Source organism: Microcaecilia unicolor, chromosome 3 (assembly GCF_901765095.1).
Source record: "Microcaecilia unicolor chromosome 3, aMicUni1.1, whole genome shotgun sequence".
NCBI lineage: Eukaryota > Metazoa > Chordata > Amphibia > Gymnophiona > Siphonopidae > Microcaecilia > Microcaecilia unicolor.
In genome coordinates, this window is record NC_044033.1 from 475,368,686 (window position 1) to 475,387,855 (window position 19,170).

The 19,170-nt window shown below is 46.4% G+C and overlaps 1 protein-coding gene across 1 annotated transcript in view; it reads left to right on the forward strand.

The window, feature by feature from the left end:
- Positions 1-19,170, forward strand: part of FAM135A (family with sequence similarity 135 member A) — a 289,052-nt gene that overhangs the window by 218,906 nt on the left and 50,976 nt on the right. The window contains 2 exon segments of the mRNA XM_030199007.1: positions 3,429-3,586; positions 14,119-14,210. Coding sequence (XP_030054867.1) covers positions 3,429-3,586; positions 14,119-14,210 — 250 coding nt within the window.

Here is a 19,170-nt window from a genome sequence, read left to right on the forward strand (position 1 = left end):
GGGAGGGGTTGTCAGCACAGAACTCTACTTGGTTGGGGAGTTGGTGGAGGCCAGAGGAAGGTAACTGTTTTCCTGTTGGGGATGGGGAGTGTTCAGCATGGAGCTCTTCAACTCTGAGAGTGATAGGCCTGACTGCATGGCCTGGGGTTGAGGAAGCCAGAGGAGAATCTGACGGTGGGGTATCCAGAGCAGAGCTCCTTACATCACAACTTGGGGCACATTTCGCTGAAACTAAGAGGCATGTTGCTCAGAGCACACTGACCAAGAGAGCTCCTCTGTGTGTGCCCCTTATAGCTTTTGTGATTGCTTCAACTTAAACTATGGCTGAAGGACTGTGCAAAGGGGAGCAAGAGATTTTTTTTCCTTTGTTGCCAGGAGTCGTGTACTGTGCACATTCCCTGTGTGAATGTCTCACACACCACTTGGGGTATAGGTACCATATGTTGGGAAAGTCTGCGTTAAAAGAATAGGTGTAAATTAAAGTGCATTACTTCCCTAAGAGTAATATTACATAGAAACAGAGAAAATGATGGCAGATAAAGATCATACAGCCTAATCATTCTACCCATCCATACCAACTAGTAAGCTCTACAAACGTTTCATTTTCCTTAGAGGTCATCTCTGCTTGTCTCATGCTACCTTGAATTCAGATACAGTTCTTGTCTCCGCCACCAGGAGGTCATTCTATGTATTAACCACCCTTGCCACAAAGAAGAATTTCCTTAGGTTACTTCTGAATCTATCCCCTTTTACCTTCATCCTATACTCCTTTGTTCCAGAACTTCCTTTCAATTGAAAGGGGCCAACTTCCTGTGTATTTATGCTACAGATGTATTTAAATGTCTCTTCCCTCACCTGCCTCTCTTTCAACATATATATATTGAGATCTTTGTCTGGCCCCTTATGTCTTATAATGAAGACCATTGACCATATTAGTAGCAGCTCTCTGGACTGATTCCATCCCTATTTATATATTCTTTTTAATTTATGTTTTAAAAGAGTGGTCTCCAGAATTGTACAAAATACTTCAAATGAAGTCTGACTAAAGACTTATACCACATGATCCTGCTTTCATGCACAGAAGTACTTCTACTACTACTACTACTATAAATCACTTCTATAGCGCTACCAGTTGTACGCAGCGCTTTACAATTGAACATGAAGAAAGACAGTCCCTGCTCAAAAGAGCTTACAATCTAAATCAGGACAAACACAGGATCAATAAGGATAAGGGAAGGACAGACAGAAGGACACAAGGATAAGATAAAAGTGACAAGTCTGGAGTCGAAAGCAGCATCAAACAGGTAGGCCTTTAGCCCAGATTTGAAGGCAGCCAGGGATGGAGCTAGACGTAATGGCTCAGGAAGCCTATTCCAGGCATAAGGTGCGGCGAGATAGAAGGAGCGGAGTCTGGAGTTAGCGATGGAGGAGAAGGGTGCAACTAGGAGAGATTTGCCTCGTGAACGGAGTTCTAGGGAAGGAGTGTAAGGAGAGATGAGGGTGGAGAGGTAGTGAGGGGCTGCAGAGTGAATGCACTTATAGGTCAATAAGAGGAGCTTGAATTGTGTATGGAAACGGATAGGGAGCCAGTGAAGCGATTTCAGGAGAGGGCTGATATGGGCATAACGACTTTGGCAAAATATTAGTCGTGCGGCAGAGTTTTGAACAGATTGAAGAGGAGAGAGATGGCTGAGCGGAAGACCTGTGAGAAGCAAGTTGCAGTAGTCTAAGCGAGAGGTGATGAGAGTGTGGATGAGAGTTCTGATAGCGTGTTCAGAAAGGAAAGGGCAAATTCACTCCCTATTCTAGGCCTAACCCCTTGGGTTTTTGCAGCCCAAATGCAGAGCCCCACATTTTTTTAGCATTCAATCGTAGCTGCCAAATCCTAGACCATTCGTCAAGCTTTGCTAGATCCTTCCTATTAGCCACACTTTCCGGAGTGTCTACTATATTATAGATTTTAGTATCATGCACAAAGAGGCAAACCTTGCCCAACTGCCCTTTTGCAATATCAGTTACAAAAAAAAAAAAAAATCCTGAGACCAAGGACTAATCCATTTACAACACCACTGGTAACTCCCAGAGGGAGCCCATTTACCACTGCCCTTTGTTGTCTCCCACTCAACCATTTTTAACAGTCAGTCACTTTAGGGCCCACCATAAGGGTGCTCAATTTATTTATAAGTCACTTATAAGGAAGTGTCAAAGGCTTTACAGAAATCTAAGTATACCACATCTAGCACATTCCCTCAATTGAATTCTCTGATCCCTCAGTCAAAGAAATTAGGCAGCTTTTGTCTGATATGACCTAACTCTAGTAAAAACACTCACAAAGTATAAAGAGAACAGTGTTTTAAAGCCAACCCCTCAATCATCAAAACAATACATTATATGTGAAAATTGGACAGGCCCTCAGATTGATATGTCACCCAAAGGCAGTGTACCCACAAAGGGCTACTTATGTACAGGGTAATTGTTGGAACTTCTCTTTCATTGATGAAATAAATAGCCCTTGATAGGGACACGGTCTTTGGATGACATATCAATTTGAGGGCCTCTCCCATTTTCTCATATAATTTATTATTTCATGCACTATTTTGATGATTGAAGGGTTAAGTTTAAACGCTAGTCTCTTGCTTTGTGAGTGTTTTTGTCCAACATGGGAATTGTTTTGTATTGGGTCTAAGTTTAGTAAAACCATGCTGCCTTGGCATCTGCAGTCTATAGGATTCCAGAAACTCTGCTATCCTCTTTTTCAGCAGTGTTTCCATTCTTTAAATTTGCCACAGAAGTCAGACTAACCAGCCTCTATTTATCAACCACTTCCTTAGATTTGGCTTTTGTGGAGAGGGAACACATCCACCTTCTGCCAGTCAGACAGCTGAGCCACCAGAACTTTGCCAAGTTCCTTCAGTCCCTCTCATGTATCCCATCTGGGCCCGGTGTCTACTTTTAGTTTAGTTAGCTCCTTTCAAACAGTCTTCAGAAAATTGTTCCACTTGATTCCTATTTGTTTTCTGTGATCTCGCTCCCCTGTCCATCTAGGTTTTTGTTTTGTTTTCGTTTTTTTCATTCTATTTTAATTTTGTTTTACAGCAAAAAAATGATCCATGCACTCTACCCACCACCTCATATGGGAATTGTTGGTATAGTTGGTTAATATGCTAAGCTGTGCAGTAACCTGAAGAGCAGCAGGTCTAGCAGCAAAAAAGAAGACTTCTGCTATAAATGCTTCTCCTATGGACACCCAGCATGTAGATTACAAGATCAGTAGATGATTGTTCTTTCAGAGATCAACAGTTAAAATAAAAATTATTCATTGTTTTTCCTGGCTATGCTAGTCCTGTGATCCAGGTGTAATAAATGAAATAAAATGGAATCAAACATAACAGATTTAGATGTCATGTTTAGTTTTTATTTTCTTTCAGTTTCCTCCAGGCTAAAGAGGAACTGAAGCAGCTGAAGCTCCCTGGATTTCTATATAGTGATGTTCCTCGGCTAGCTTCTACAATACCTTATTTCAGCATGGAGGAAGAAAGTTCAGAAGAAGGAATCCATCTTATCGTTTGTGTCCATGGCCTGGATGGTATGTAAACCTGCATCTTATTGACGGTATAAATAAATACCTTATATACTCGAATATAAGCCCATCCTAATATAAGCTTGGGGGAGGGGGGGTTGACTCAGATATAAGCCGAGGATAGAAATTTGGGTGATTGTGATGGACCAGTCTACAAAGTCTACCAAGACTACGCATTCTTGCCATAATTTTTTATTTTTATTTTGCATTTTAGAATGTAAGAACATTACAGTGGAATTGAGGAATGCTAGGTACTGCTGTTACAGCTGATATATGCCAATCAGTAATGCTACCAGCATATAGGAGGTAGTCCTGTGAGTGCTGAAGTTTGAGCACCCCCACTATGGAGCTGATTTCATGACTATATCCAGGGAGAGGTCATTTCTTTTGGGATTTAGCACACTAGTCATTCAAATGTTGCTGATGTGCTGTGACAGCTGCCATTGCAGCTGTAGTTTGCCAGTTGTTGCAACTAATTATGCCAGTTGAAAACGCCTCTGAATTATCACCACAGATGCAACTAAGATATGTCAATCACAACAGCAGCTGAGATGAGGAGATTGCTGCTGCAGCCATGAAGAAATGAAAAATCAGCCATCACTCTATTTACAAAAAGCAGGCTTGTGCTGCAGTTGTGATAATTAGATCACTGCTGTAGCTGTGACAAGCACACTGAAGGTGCAGCTGTGAAAAGCATATTGCAGCTTGATACACAGTGTGATGCTGTAGTTGAAATACTGTAAGCCAGCTACCATCAAAATTGTGGAAGACAAGCTGCAGAAAATTCAAGCTACTCATGCAGTTGCAATACACTCACTGATGCAGTATTGGAGATATGCATACTGCTGTGCTAGTTGTGATATGCTGGACACTGGAGCACTTGAGAAACTAAGGCTGTCAGAGCAGCTGTAATTTTCAGTGAGCCATTGCAATCACAAAATGCAGGGTGCTCTTGCAACTCTGATAAGTAGGCCACTGTATGAATAGCAATTTCCATATCATCAAGCTGATCAATCCATAGACTGGTGGGTTGTGTCCATCTACCAGCAGGTGGAGATAGAGAGCAAACTTTTGCCTCCCTATATGTGGTCATGTGCTGCCGGAAACTCCTCAGTATGTTCTCTATCTCAGCAGGTGGTGGTCACACACAGCAGCAGCTCTGGCTAGGCCTCCAAGCCTAATCCTTAGGTTTTGTTGAGGCCTGGGGTTGAGGGCTCTTTTGAGCAAGTGCAAACCTGGTGGTGCCAGGTCCCTCCTTTTCTCCCCCCTCCCGCTGGCTCCGTTTAAAAAAAAAAAAAAAAAAATTTTAAACGTCTTTAAAGGCGTTTAATTCGACGTTTCTTTAAACGTTCATTGCAGCTACTCACTGGGACACCAGTTCGTTACAGCTCGGAGCGGCAAGCAGGTAATTTTACCTTTTTATAGCGGGCAGGGGGTTCCCCGATTCTTCTCCTCGTGGCATATGGCGTCGGAGGGCGAGGGCGCAAAGGGTCGCTCCCCGGATCGCTGGAGCGCTTCTAGAGGGGATGCGGGGGTTTTACAACCTGATTCGCCCTTGATGGGTGACAGTTTAGTGACCGATGAATGTCCCGGTCGTTCCTCCGGCGTGGCGGTTTTTTCCCGCCATAAACGCCCATCCCCCGCTCCTCGCCTCCGCCATCTTGGCCGGCCACGCGGCTCGGACGGCTTCTTCGTGGGCCGCCCTTGAGGTTGGAGACATTAATGCCATGAACGCCCTTAATTTGGGCGACGGCACAAGCGGCTAAAGTTAAGCGCCGTTCTTCCCGCGCGGCTCCTTCGCGGAGTTTCGCGCCGGACGCCATTTTGGATGCGCAGCATGTCTCTCCCCCGCTATTGCGAGCGCCGGTTGAGAGTGCGTCTAGGGCTGTTGCCCAGGCTGCGGAAGTGCACAGTCTGGGGGGTTTTCTCCCCCGAGTTTGTTTTGCTGCTGCATCAGGCTTTCCTCATGCAAAACGCTGCCCCTGCTCCCTCTTCTGATAAAGAGGTTGAGGTTCCCAGAGGTAAACGCCCTCGGGTTGATTTCCAGGCCTTGGAGGACTTTGTCTCCTCCGATGTAGATGAGGGCAGCGTGTCTGAGGTCTCCCAACGGTCCTTTGCGGATTCCTTGGAGGAGATAGATCCCCGCTCGGATGGAGCGGATGACCCCTCTGCAGCGCGGCTTTTTAGCCCAGAGGATTTGCCCAACCTGTTTTTACAGGCCATGGACACTTTGAAGATTTCCTCTCCGGAGGACGTCTCTCCCTCAGCCCCTGTTGGCTCTGCCATTATGCTGGGGACGAAGCGCCCGCCTAGATCCTTCCACGTGCATGATGCCATGCACACCTTAATTGCGGCTCAATGGGATGTCCCGGAATCGAGCCTTAAAGTGGCTAGGGCTATGTCCCGCCTCTATCCTTTGGCTGTGAGTGAACGTGAGGCCTATCTGTGGCCTACCGTGGATTCTTTAATCACTGCGGTGACTAAGAAAACGGCGTTGCCGGTGGAAGGTGGCACGGCCCTAAAGGACGCCCAAGACAGAAGATTGGAGGCGGCCTTAAGGTCGTCCTTTGAGGCAGCTGCTTTAAGTTTGCAGGCCTCAGTTTGCGGCTCCTATGTGGCCAGGGCGTGCCTGACTATGGTGCAGCGGGCTTCCCCCTCGGATCTTTCCTTGAGGGCTGATTGGCCGGCCCTGGAATCGGGCTTAGCCTATTTGGCAGACTTGCTGTATGATGTCTTGAGAGCCTCAGCTAAAGGCATGGCTCAGACAGTCTCTGCGCGGCGGTGGCTTTGGCTGAAACATTGGTCTGCTGACCACGCCTCTAAATCCCGCCTGGCTAGATTGCCTTTTAAAGGCAAACTGCTCTTTGGGGTCGAGCTGGACAAAATCGTGACCGATCTCGGCACGTCTAAGGGCAAGAAATTACCAGAGGTCAGGGCTCGGGCTAGTACTCGTCCCGGTACCTCCAGAGGACGGTTGCTGGAAGCCCGTCGGTACCGCCCGGGCAAGTCGGGTTCCTCTGCCCCCTCTTCCTTCAAGAGGAATTTCTCCCCCAAGCAGCATTCCTTTCGCAGAGACCGCCGTCCCGGAGGTGCTCCCTCCGGTCCTCCCCCAGGGTCTCGTACCCAATGACGGGGCCTTGGTCCACGCCCCAGTGCAGATTGGAGGACGGCTGTCCTCGTTTCTGGGCGAGGGGACCACTATAACTTCAGACGCGTGGGTGCTGGAAGTCATCAGAGACGGCTACAAGCTAGAGTTCTGCCAACCCTTAAGAGACGGGTTTGTACTCTCTCCCTGCAAGTCTCCGGTCAAGCTGTGGCAGTGCAGCAGACCTTGGACAACCTGATCCGCCTGGGTGCGGTCGTTCCGGTGCCAAAAAATCAGATTGGCAAGGGACGTTACTCCATTTACTTTGTGGTTCCAAAGAAAGGAGGTTCTGTCCGGCCTATCCTCGACCTCAAAGGGGTCAATCGGGCCTGGAAAGTGAGGCACTTTCGCATGGAGACTCTCCGCTCTGTTATAGCGGCAGTGAAGGCAGGAGAGTTCTTGGCTTCCTTGGACATCAAGGAAGCGTACCTGCATATTCCCATCTGGCCTCCTCTCCAACGCTTTCTGCGTTTTACAGTCCTGAGACGACACTTCCAGTTCAGAGCCCTCCCTTTCGGGTTGGCTACTGCTCCGCGGACCTTTTCCAAAGTAATGGGGGTCATAGCGGCCTTCCTGCTAAAGGAAGGAGTACAAGTCCATCCTTATCTGGACGACTGGTTGATCCGAGCCCCCTCTTATGCAGAGTGCGGCAAAGCTATGGACCGGGTAGTTGCTCTTGTGAGCTCCCTGGGATGGATCATCAACTGGAAGAAGAGCCAGCTGCGCCCGACTCAGTCCCTGGAGTATCTGGGAGTTCGATTCGACACCCAAGTGGGCAGAGTGTTCCTGCCAGACAATCGGATTGTCAAGCTTCAGGCTCAGGTGGACTAGTTCCTAGTAGCCTCTCCTATTCGGGCTTGGGACTACGTGCAGCTGTTGGGCTCTATGACGGCCACGATGGAAGTAGTGCCCTGGGCCAGGGCTCATATGAGACCACTACAGCTATCTCTGCTGCTGCGCTGGACTCCGATGTCGGAGGATTATGCTGTGCGCCTTCCCGTGGACCCAGCAGTGCGCAAGGCGCTGAGCTGGTGGACGCAGACAGACAAGTTGTCTGCAGGATTGCCTCTGGTGACCCCGGAGTGGATTGTCGTCACGACAGACGCCTCTTTGTTGGGCTGGGGAGCCCACTGCTTGGGAAGGACAGCGCAGGGGCTCTAGTCTCCTGCAGAGGCAAGTGGTCTATCAACCTCCTGGAACTCAGAGCCATTCGGTTGGTGTTATTGGAGTTCATCCCGGTACTGGTGTTGTAGCCTGTACGGGTCCTGTCGGACAATGCCACGGCTGTGGCCTATATCAACCGCCAGGGAGGTACCAAGAGCGCCCCTCTAGCCAAGGAGGCTATGAGTCTTTGCCAGTGGGCGGAAGCGAACCTGGAGCAGCTTTCAGCGGCCCACATTGCCGGAGTCATGAATGTCAAGGCGGACTTTCTCAGTCGCCATACCTTGGAGCCCGGAGAGTGGCAACTATCTGCTCAGGCGTTCTTGGACATCACGAAGCGCTGGGGCCAGCCGAGCCTAGATCTGATGGCGTCATCGGCCAATTGCCAAGTGCCGCGCTTTTTCAGCAGAGGACGGGACCCTCGATCCCTGGGAGTAGATGCTCTTCTCCAACAGTGGCCGACACAAGAGCTCCTCTATGTGTTCCCGCCCTGGCCCATGTTGGGCAGGGTGCTAGACCGGGTGGCAAAGCATCCCGGCAGGGTAATCCTGGTGGGTCCGGATTGGCCCAGACGTCCCTGGTATGCGGACTTGATCAGGCTCTCAGTCGACGATCCTCTGCGGCTGTCAGTGGAGCAGGGCCGGTTACATCAGGGTCCCGTGGTGATGGAGGATCCCTCTCCCTTTGGTCTTACGGCCTGGCTATTGAGCGGCAGCGTCTGAGGAAGAAGGGCTTCTCAGACAAGGTCATCGCCACTATGCTGAGAGCGAGGAAACGCTCTACTTCTACTGCTTACGCCAGGGTTTGGCGTATCTTTGCAGCATGGTGTGAAGCAGGCTCACTTTCTCCCTTCACTGCTCCAATTTCTTCAGTGTTGGCGTTCCTGCAAGAAGGTCTGGAGAAAGGCCTGTCGCTCAGTTCCCTTAAAGTCCAGGTAGCGGCTCTGGCTTGCTTCAGGGGCCGCCTGAAGGGTGCTTCCCTGGCTTCGCAGCCAGATGTGGTGCGCTTTCTCAAGGGAGTTAATCACCTGCGCCCTCCTCTGCACTCAGTGGTGCCTGCGTGGAATCTCAACCTGGTGCTAAGAGCATTGCAGAAGCCGCCTTTTGAACCCTTGTCGAGGGCATCTCTGAAAGACCTGACGTTGAAAGCAGTCTTTTTGGTGGCTATCACTTCAGCCAGAAGAGTTTCCGAGCTCCAGGCGCTCTCATGTCGAGAGCCTTTTCTGCAGTTCACTGAGGCAGGAGTGACTATTCGCACAGTGCCTTCCTTCCTGCCCAAGATTGTTTCTCGCTTCCATGTGAATCAGCAGCTCTGTCTCCCTTCCTTTCGTAGGGAGGACTACCCAGAGGAGTACTCCGCTCTTGAATATCTGGATGTGAGACGAGTCATCTTCAGATACTTGGAAGTGACCAATGATTTCCGGAAATCGGATCATCTGTTTGTCCTGTTTGCAGGTCCTCGTAAGGGTCTGCAGGCTGCTAAGCCTACAGTGGCAAGATGGGTCAAGGAAGCCATTGCAGCGGCTTATGTGGCCGCGGGGAAGGTGCCGCCTATCCAGCTGAAGGCTCACTCCACGAGAGCTCAGGCGGCCTCGATGGCAGAGGCCGGATCCGTCTCCTTGGAAGAGATATGCAAGGCGGCAACTTGGGCTTCGGCTCATACATTCTCCAAGCATTACCGTTTGACTGTGGCTGCACGGGCGGAGGCCCGGTTTGGAGCTTCAGTGTTGAGGTCAGGGATTTCAATGTCCCGCCCTGGGTGAGTACTGCTTCGGTACATCCCACCAGTCTATGGATTGATCAGCTTGATGATATGGAAGGTAAAATTATGTATAATCATACCTGATAATTTTCTTTCCATTAATCATAGCTGATCAATCCATAGCCCCTCCCAGATATCTGTTCTGTTTTTATTCTGGTTGCATTTCAGGTTCAAGTTTAGTCTTCAGTTATTTCAGAAAGACTTCGTGTTCAAGTTCTTTCACTTGGATTCTTCAAGAGTTGAGACGAGTTTGTGTTACAGTGAGCTGCTGCATTCCTCTCCCCTCCGTTTTACGGGGCTGGATTGAGACATAAATTCTGCCGGCACTCCCTCCCGCTTCGTGCGGCTGTAGGGCAGCTTTGTACCCCTCCCGCTTCGGCGGTGTTAGGGTCAGTCAGCTCCTCCCGCGGTTGCGGTTGCAGGATAAGCCAGATCCCCCCGCATCGGCGGGTGTGGTGTCCCTCCCCCGCTCCGCGGGGATGAGCTGGACGGATTCCCCTCCCCCACTTGTGTGGGGATGAGCTGGGTTAATTCCCCTCCCCCGTTTCGGCGGTGGTGAGCTGGGCAGAGTGTCCCTTCGTGGGTGTAATTCTCTAAGTGCTGAGTCCTGCGGATGGAGCTTTGATATCGACATACTGAGGAGTTTCCGGCAGCACATGACCACATATAGGGAGGCAAAAGTTTGCTCTCTATCTCCACCTGCTGGTAGATGGACACAACCCACCAGTCTATGGATTGATCAGCTATGATTAATGGAAAGAAAATTATCAGGTATGATTATACATAATTTTACCATATCAGGTTGCTATTGCAGCTGTGACATGGAAATTGCCAGTTTCTCTCCTTCCCCCCCCCCCCCCCCCCCCCCCCCCACGATGACTAGTATGTCTTTCTCTAACCCTACCCCCACTGCAGTGACCACAATTCTTACTGGTATTTCTGCCTCTTGAAGCTACCACTGATACACAAGAACAGTAACTGCACACTGGGCCAGTGCGGGACCTTGAGCATCTGCACATGCTCAAGGCTCAGCATGTAGTTACCATACTTGTGTGTCAGCGGTAGCTTCAGGAGGCAGGCAGGCAAGAATCGTGGTCTCAGCAGCAGGTGGTTAGAGAAAGACATGCCATGCTGTTCATCGCGAGGAGAATAGTGGAGAGAAACACGATCACTGGGGGGGGGGGGGGAGAAAGATTTGCTGGCCACTGCAGAGGGATGGAGGAAGAGCAGAACTTGTGTGCTGACTCAAATATAAGCCAAGATCCCAATTTTGGGGCTTTTTTGTTTTTAAAGCCCCAAAATCTTAGCTTATATTCCAGTATATACAGTATTCAATAATCTCTGCCACTTTAACAAACAGAAATCCTGAGACCAAGGACTAATCCATTTACAACACCACTGGTAACTCCCAGAGGGAGCCCATTTACCACTGCCCTTTGTTGTCTCCCACTCAACCATTTTTAACAGTCAGTCACTTTAGGGACCCTATGAGAAGGACGCCCATCTTGCAATTTGTGTCGAAAGATGGGCGTCCTTCTCTTTTGAAAATAAGCCTGATACTCTACAACCCTTTTCTTAACAAAGCTACTTGCAGAGGTCAGCTTATTGGGTTTACCTTAATCATATTTGCCTCTATCAGAGCATGTAACTTCTTTGAGATTCTCATGTCTGTCTCTTAGAGCCACTGCCCAAGAAGCATGGCTGCAACTCTATCTTGCACTGCCCCTAACAGAACAATATGGAGCATGCAATCTTTGATTGGTTCTTGCAGTGTCATCAGCTTGATCCATCCTGTTAGTACCTCTGCCCATATGGTCATCTCTATGGTTATTGGCCTAGCATGGAAATTGGTCCAGTCTGGCAATAAGATAAAATACAATAAATATTGTTCCTTCACACCTTCCCTCTGCAGGCTATGTGCCAAGAACAAGCTGCCAAAAGGACCCTATTAAATCTTTTTTATCCCTTCTTTGGCCTTCTGCAGTAAACGCACACTATATTTACATGCCCTCAGCATCTTGTTTTAAGTCCATCTGGGAAAGAGGCACTTTAAGCAACCTTTGCCCTGAATGGCATTTTGTCTGGCCCTTTCATAGTTCGGTGAAGTCTTGGACAGATCTGAAATAGTTGGTCTTTTGACTATTAATTTTAAGAGAATGTAGGGAACTCTGTTTACCAGGGTAGTCCACTTGGATGTACCAATTAAGGACTCCTGGGCAATTCTTCCTTGCTTGCTTGTTTCAGGACTGTATTCACTCTTCCATAATCTTCTACCTTCAGGGAGATATTTCATCAATACTCACTCTTACAGCATTCAAAGAGATGAGTGACCTTCTCATTTTTAGGGGACCGATTATTTTTTTCTTCAACTTGGAAGATGCTGCTTTGGACAAAGCTTCTCAAATCTAGGAGTTCTGCCCTATTTAGGAACTGCTTTGCTACATCCCACAGGTACTGTACTGGTTTGGTATGGACACTAAGAAACCCACAACTGATAACTCTGTGCTGTGGTATTGAATGACAGTAGTTCCATTCACCGTGACTGCATACTTCACGGGACTTTTCCTTGAATTTCAAACTGCTTCACTGCAGCAGTCCTCTCATTTGTGTGCTAAAACAGTTGTACAACTGTTTTAGCACACAAATGAGTCACGGTGAATGGAACTACTGTCATTCAATACCACAGCACAGAGTTATCAGTTGTGGGTTACGATGGAATGTAACCTTTTGTTTTAACCTGCTGTGATGGACAATTGACTTAATCAATGGACTAATTGCCACAGGGCAACAGAAAGTTTACAGCAGGTTACCAATAGATTAAGAGAGGATCGTAATGAAGAAGAAATGTTTTTGAATGTCAGTATAATTTACAAGTTTTACACCAATATTGCTATTGAAAGCAACATTTTTGTTATAAGATCATAAGTGATTCTATTATTCCGGGTGTTCTATTGTTATATTGTTAAAGAGTTTGATATTTTGATATTAGTTTTATAAATGTGAATTAGAGTGAATGGATGATTGAATGAATGATAGATATATGGGGATTTTAGACAATAATTGTTAGGTTTATGAGATTAATTGATGTAATAAAGATAAAAATAAATGCAATAGTTGTTGAGTATATTGTACTGACATTAATTCAAAATACTGAGCCTTCTAAGAATGCACGGTGTCCTTAAGGGGCAAATCACACAGAACTACTTTGTGTCTCTGCATTCATCTGCTGGTCAACAGATATAACGCACAGGTTCTAGACTGGTCTGGTTGGACTAAGGGAAAGAAAATTCAGGTAAGACATAATTTCTCCTTAGAAAACATCTTTACATCACAAAAATGATTGGTTTAGTCATTGCAGAGAGAGAGAGAAAAGTGCACTATCCATTTAGTTTAGGCCTGCAATTTGGCTCCATATTGCAGCTAAATGGATAATGTCTGGCTGTTCGGCAATTTAAACAGCCCAATGCTCTCATTAAAAGTTTTGAAAATATTTGTATAAGCAAGTTAAACATTCACTTATGTCTCAGAAGTAGTTTTGCAACCCTTCTTGTATCAGTATAGTTTTTTCTGGGTTTGGAAAAGGGACCCTCAGATTTTAGGACAAGGTAGAGATCTTAGGGATGGGAAGAGAAAGGAGATGAGAGAGCAAGAGATGGGTAGAAAACGGAAGAGGACTAAGATAGGGGTAAAAAGAAGTCAAGGGGATGAAGAGGATGGAAAAAGTTTTAAAAAATTGAAAGCTCATGAATCTGGGATGGAAGGAGAGGAAAAAGATAGACAAGGAGGTCTGGAATTGAGAAAGGAGGAAAAAAAAAGCAAAGCAGAGATCCAACTGTTTTGAATCATATGCTGCTCTGTGCAGTTTAAAGCATCAGACGAGGCCAGGTAGCGGAAGAGGAGGACAAATCCTGTGTCATCGTTGGTACTTTCCTCCTGCCAGCCCAGATCAGCATCCATGACATGTATCACAAGGAGAATTAAGGAATCAAACAGATGCTCTGTGGGCTATAGTCTTTGGTCTCTACAGTCTACACTGGAAGAAGGTAGAGGAGGGATGACAGTGGCAGCTTTGCTAGTAGGCAGCAAGCCTTCAGCTGGCTTGCCATTCTAGGTACAATCTTAGTATGCTTGTTGTCAAATCCAGAGCTGTACTGAGCCTCTGAGGATGCAGAATGATCATGAAGTGACTGCTTGGTATGCTATACAAAGTGTAAGTCTAGAACTGTTTTAAGATTGAGGAGGGTTTTTTTTTGTTTTGTTTTTGCATGAAACAAAAAGTGAACCACCTTACTGGAAACATTCCTTGACAGGTGGACAAATTATATATTCTGTTTTGGTCAAAGCAGATGGATTTCCATTTAATGGTTCTTATAATTGGCATTTTTGGCCAATCTGGGAAATAGTTGTGATTGCATTAGCTTATTTTCTTTTTCTGCACAGTAAGAACTTTGTTTTTTCTCATCTTTTCAAGGAAACAGTGCAGATCTTCGGCTAGTAAAGACCTATATTGAGCTTGGAATACCTGGAGGACAAATAGACTTCCTGATGTCCGAGAGAAACCAGGTATTCAATGGGAATAGAAGATTTTAATTTCTTAACAAAGTATTACTTTGCAACTCAGATGATACACTGGCACATATGATAGTTGTTGTGCATTTACTGATTTTTAAATAGTGATTTATTGAATTAACCCATTTGATTCTATATTAGAAAGTTTAAATATTGTAATAGAGGGTGACTGAAACAGCTTTTTTCATTTATTCTAAAATCAAATATCTGACCAAAATTCATCCCTGGGTCCCTAGGCATAACTGAAACCTTAATCAGCGCTATTGCCCTCCTTCAGGACCCCCCACCATCAAAGCCTCCCTCCCACCAATCCTTATGTCCCTCCGGACCTATACAATTGCTGGTGGGTGTAGTGGGATGGTTTGGGCAGGAGCGAACCCCAGTCACTCTTGTTCATGTCTGCTCTAATCTTATTATTGCTGTCATGACCTTTATTGTCAGTCTCATGGCAGCTATTTTGACAGCAGAGCCAGCTTGGGCAGGAGTGACTGTGGATCGCCCCTGCCAAAACTACACCACTAGACCATCAGCGATTGTACGGTTGGTCAGAGCTGTTTGGGGGGGGGGGGGAGCAAAGGCTGCTTCTGTTTGATGGAGGGGGCAAGAGAGCTATGAAACGCAGCACTATTTTGATTTCAGCGGAAAACACCCTAACTTTTTTGGCTGAAGCTGAAACAAGTCTGAATATAAATTTCAGGCCAGCTTCGGCGCCAAAACTGAAATTCAGTCAGCCTCTATATTGTAATAAGGTCCTTTCTTTTCATAATAAGAAGTTTGGCTTGAACAATGATAACTTTCCAAAATTAGGTCTGTTTTCTGACCTTGTGTTGGGGTCAGTCAGATAGTCACGCAGAAAGCACAGATTTATAGGTAACTGTCTGATTGGCCCCAGCATAGGGTCAGAAAATAGCTGTGCTGTTATAATTCAGCCACAATTAATAGACTTAAAATTTTGTCCTATGTAAATTCACATCTATTTTTTAGATATGTACTTCACATTGATGAAAGATTATTTTGACATAGTTTACTTTTGGTTACATCAAAATACCTTAAGATTTGATATGTTTGTTTATTGATTTGATATACTGCCTTTCTAGACGGGCTGACAAGACGGTTAACAATAATAATAAAATCAGAAATAGAAAAGAACTTCATAATATAATAGGATAGAAAGAAAACAAGGAAAAGATAGTGTTGGGGTAAGGAATGAAGGGGAGGTGTAAATCCGCGAGCAGGGGATTCCATGTCAGCCACAGTTACTCTGGCCAGCAAAAGCCAGGGTGAAGAGAGATATTTTAAGGGCAACCTTAAATTTTGTCCGTGATCATTCGAAACATAGTGTTAATGGAAGCAAATTCTAGAAAGCAGATTCAGTGTATGTGAAAAAAGCACTTTGACGACTGGATTCAAGGTGAGGCCTTACTGCAGAGGGAATAGACAAATAGAAATCAGGAATATTCCACAGTAGTTGAGGAGGAGGAGGTGTGGGAAGTGGAATTAAATATGAAAGAGCCAAGGTGAGCAGAAACCTTGAAAGCTAGGGCTAAAATTTTATATTGAATCAGAAATGCAACTGAGAACCAATGATAGCATATTAGGAGTGACATGTTCTGAGCAATAAACACAGGATAAGATACATACTGCTGTGTTTTGAATGGTTTGCATCTTTTTAAATAACATATTGAGGGAGACCTGCATATACCATATTACACTAATCCAATTTTATGAGAATAGATGACGACAGAAAAATGCCATTGCTTTGGCCAATCTGCCCTGTTATCTTTGCCCATATTGCTAAAAATATATGCATGTCTAGAATATTGCTGCTTATCCAAGTAAGTTTTTATTGTCGTCATTAATTTGCTACCATTCAGAATAGATGAGGTTACAAGATCCCATAGTTAATCCACACCCAGCACACTCGCCTCGTGCTGTACTTTGTAATCATCTACAATACTTCTAAATAAAATGAAATTGTTAACTGAATAGTAATCCTTCTTGGTCCTTGTGATTTTACTGGATGATACATAACTACCACCAAGTGGACAATATGAATATGCTTGAATTCTGGTGAGTTGTAGCCTACTGGTATCAATCAGACTACCTGTGGCATCTGGTAGTGTCAGTTCATGCTTCCTTTATCTGCTTCTTGTTTCATTACCTTGCTGGACAATACTGTCAACATCAGCCTGTCAACACCAACCCACATAGTTTCTGGTAGAGCTTGGTAATCATTACTGGTTCACATCCGGTTGTACCACAGCCTGCAAGGGTTATCTTTGTTTTTTGGTCCTTTGCTTTCACTCTGTGATCTTTCTATTAGCCTCTGCCTTCAGTGAGTGAAGGTTTGGTTGTTTGCAATACTGAAAACTCCCAAGCTGTTTCTAGCACTATTATCCTCTATATCATTTCCAAGCATATTCTAATTCTATTTGCACTACTGATTTCTATCTCCTCAGTAGGTTTTTCCAAGCACCTACCCTCCTCTCAAAGAAGTATTTTATCAAGACCTTTTAGATCATCCTGCCTCCAGCCCCTTGTGACTAAAATTCCTTTGCTATGAAAAATTCCCGTTTCTCTGATTTATTTGAATGTTAGCTCTCCTTTCGCATCTTCCCTCCAGAAAGTACATTTTGAATGTCTGAAGTCTTTAAAGGGTTTGTGTTGCAGGCCCTAGATCATTACAAACCTTCCATCTTCTGTATGTCCTTATAAAAGTACATGCCCCAGAAATAAAAACAGTGCTTAGGGTAGGCCTTCATTGGATGTATGCAGCAATCGGAGGACGGTCGACGGAGCCGAGGATAGGTGAGACCGGGGACTGCGGCGCCGGACGGGCCACGTGGGGGGAGGGGGGCCCGGCTCAGTCTCTCGGCGGCCCTGGCCTTATTCTTCTGAAGCTGAATCTGTCCAGCTACGATCAGGGCACAGAATGTAGAAGTCTGCCCAATACTGGCTTTGTTCATATTAGCCAGGTAGACTTGGAAGAGTTGTTGTTCATCCCTGGAAATGAACTATAGGAAATAGATTTTCTTTTTGGCTGGAGGTACTTGTGACCAGGGGCGTAGCTACGGGTGGGCCTGGATGGGCCCAGGCCCACCCACTTTCCTTCCAGGCCCACCCAACATCCCTCGCATGTCGCTCGCTGCCTTTTCTCCGGCCGTCAAGAGCTTTGCCTGCAACGATAATGCTTGTCCTCCCCGCCGGCGCTGCCTCGGTCCCTGCATTCTTTTCTTCAGTCGTCGCGTCGCCGGCAGTGCTGCCATTCACACAGGCAGCTCCGCTCCCCTCTGCCGCGTCCGTCTGGCCCTACATAAACAGGAAGTGCGTCAGAAAGGGCCGGATGGACGCGGCAGAGGAGCGGAGCTGCCTGTGTGAATGGCAGCGCTGCCGGCGACGCGACGACCGAAGAAAAGAATGCAGGGACCGAGGCAGCGCCAGAGGGGAGGACAAGCATTATCGTTGCAGGCGCGGTGGGACGCAAGGGTGGAGAGAGAGGCAGGGAAGGGCATGAAAGTTGCCTTGCAGCAATTCCTCAAGGCCGCCAAGCCTGCTAATCTTAAAAGCACCAGCACTCAAAAGCAAGCTCACGATTTTCTCCAAGGATACCACCAGCCTCGTAAATAAAGTCAAGTTCCTTGCTATCACACCTTTTTCTAAAGAATAAAGTTAGTAGGTCTCCAGGGTTGCTCCAGAATGTACAGGTAAGATATGGTCTTGTGCTAGGTAGGAGAGATCTCAAGGGGCAAGCAGCTTTTGCTTTTCAAATCGTGTGCTTTTCCACATCAGAAATGACTATGATCTGATTCATTCTTGAGCTTCACAGACCTGTGTTTTGTAATTTTCTGCACAGACTAAACAGAAACCTCCATTCTCACCAACTGAGCATGGTACATTGTTAAAGGGGATAAGTAACAGAGTTCAATGTATTTATTAGAAACAGGTGTTCTTTTGTCACAGGCTACCTATAAACTCAAGTTTTCAGAACATAAAACTGCCCCCCCTCCCCCCGGTGCCCTACCCCTGTTCACTAATAACACTTCTTGGGCTTCAGACACTACAGCAGTGGCCAGGAGGAGAAACTAGTGGTTGGGCATCAGTGTCCTTGCCTTGGCCCTGCCCCATGAGAGGGGTTGGGGTGGAGAGAGTGAGTGAGTGAGACTGTGGGGTGGAGAAATAATTGTTTGACATGGGGGAGGGAGAGATGCAGGAGGAAAAGAGAGTGAGAATTGTTTGATATGGGTGTGGTGGGGAGAGGAAGGGAAAGGCTGCAGGGGAGTGGCAAAGGACGATAGAGGAAAAAAGTGTTGGACATGACAGTGGAGGGAAGGGAGTGAGAGATGATAGAGGGAAATATTGAACATGGCTGGAGGGGAGAGAAAAAGATGTTAGACCAGGGACTCAAGGCAGGGAGAGAGAGAGAGAGAGAGATAGTGGACAATATGGGAGATATGTTGGACATAGAGGTGGAGCAAAGGGAAGGAGAGATGCTGACAAGAGAGGGGGAAGAGGGATCCAGGGGCAGAAGGGAGATATGCTGGACAATGGGTAAGAGAGAGAAATGCAGGACAATGGAGGGAGGGGACAGGCATATGCTGGTGGGGGAGGGGGTAAAAGGGAGATGTCAGGCTATGAGAGAGGATAAAGAGAGAGGGGAGATGGTAATGAAATGAATGAGAGGATAGTGATTACAGGTGGTAGAAATATGGTAATGGTGCGTAGATTGAAGATGGAAGGGAATGGAAGGCTGGGAAGGAGTGAGTTTGGATATGGGTGAGCTAGTGGGTGAAAGGAGATGGAAATTTGATAGATATCTGAAAAGTAAAAAGGAGGAAAAAGTTTAGAAAGAGGGTTAAATTTGAGTGGACAGAGGCAGAAAAGAACAAAATACAGAAAGGAAAGAGCTAAAATGGAAAGATCAATATTTCAGAAGCAGTTGTAGTGAGGAAATGGA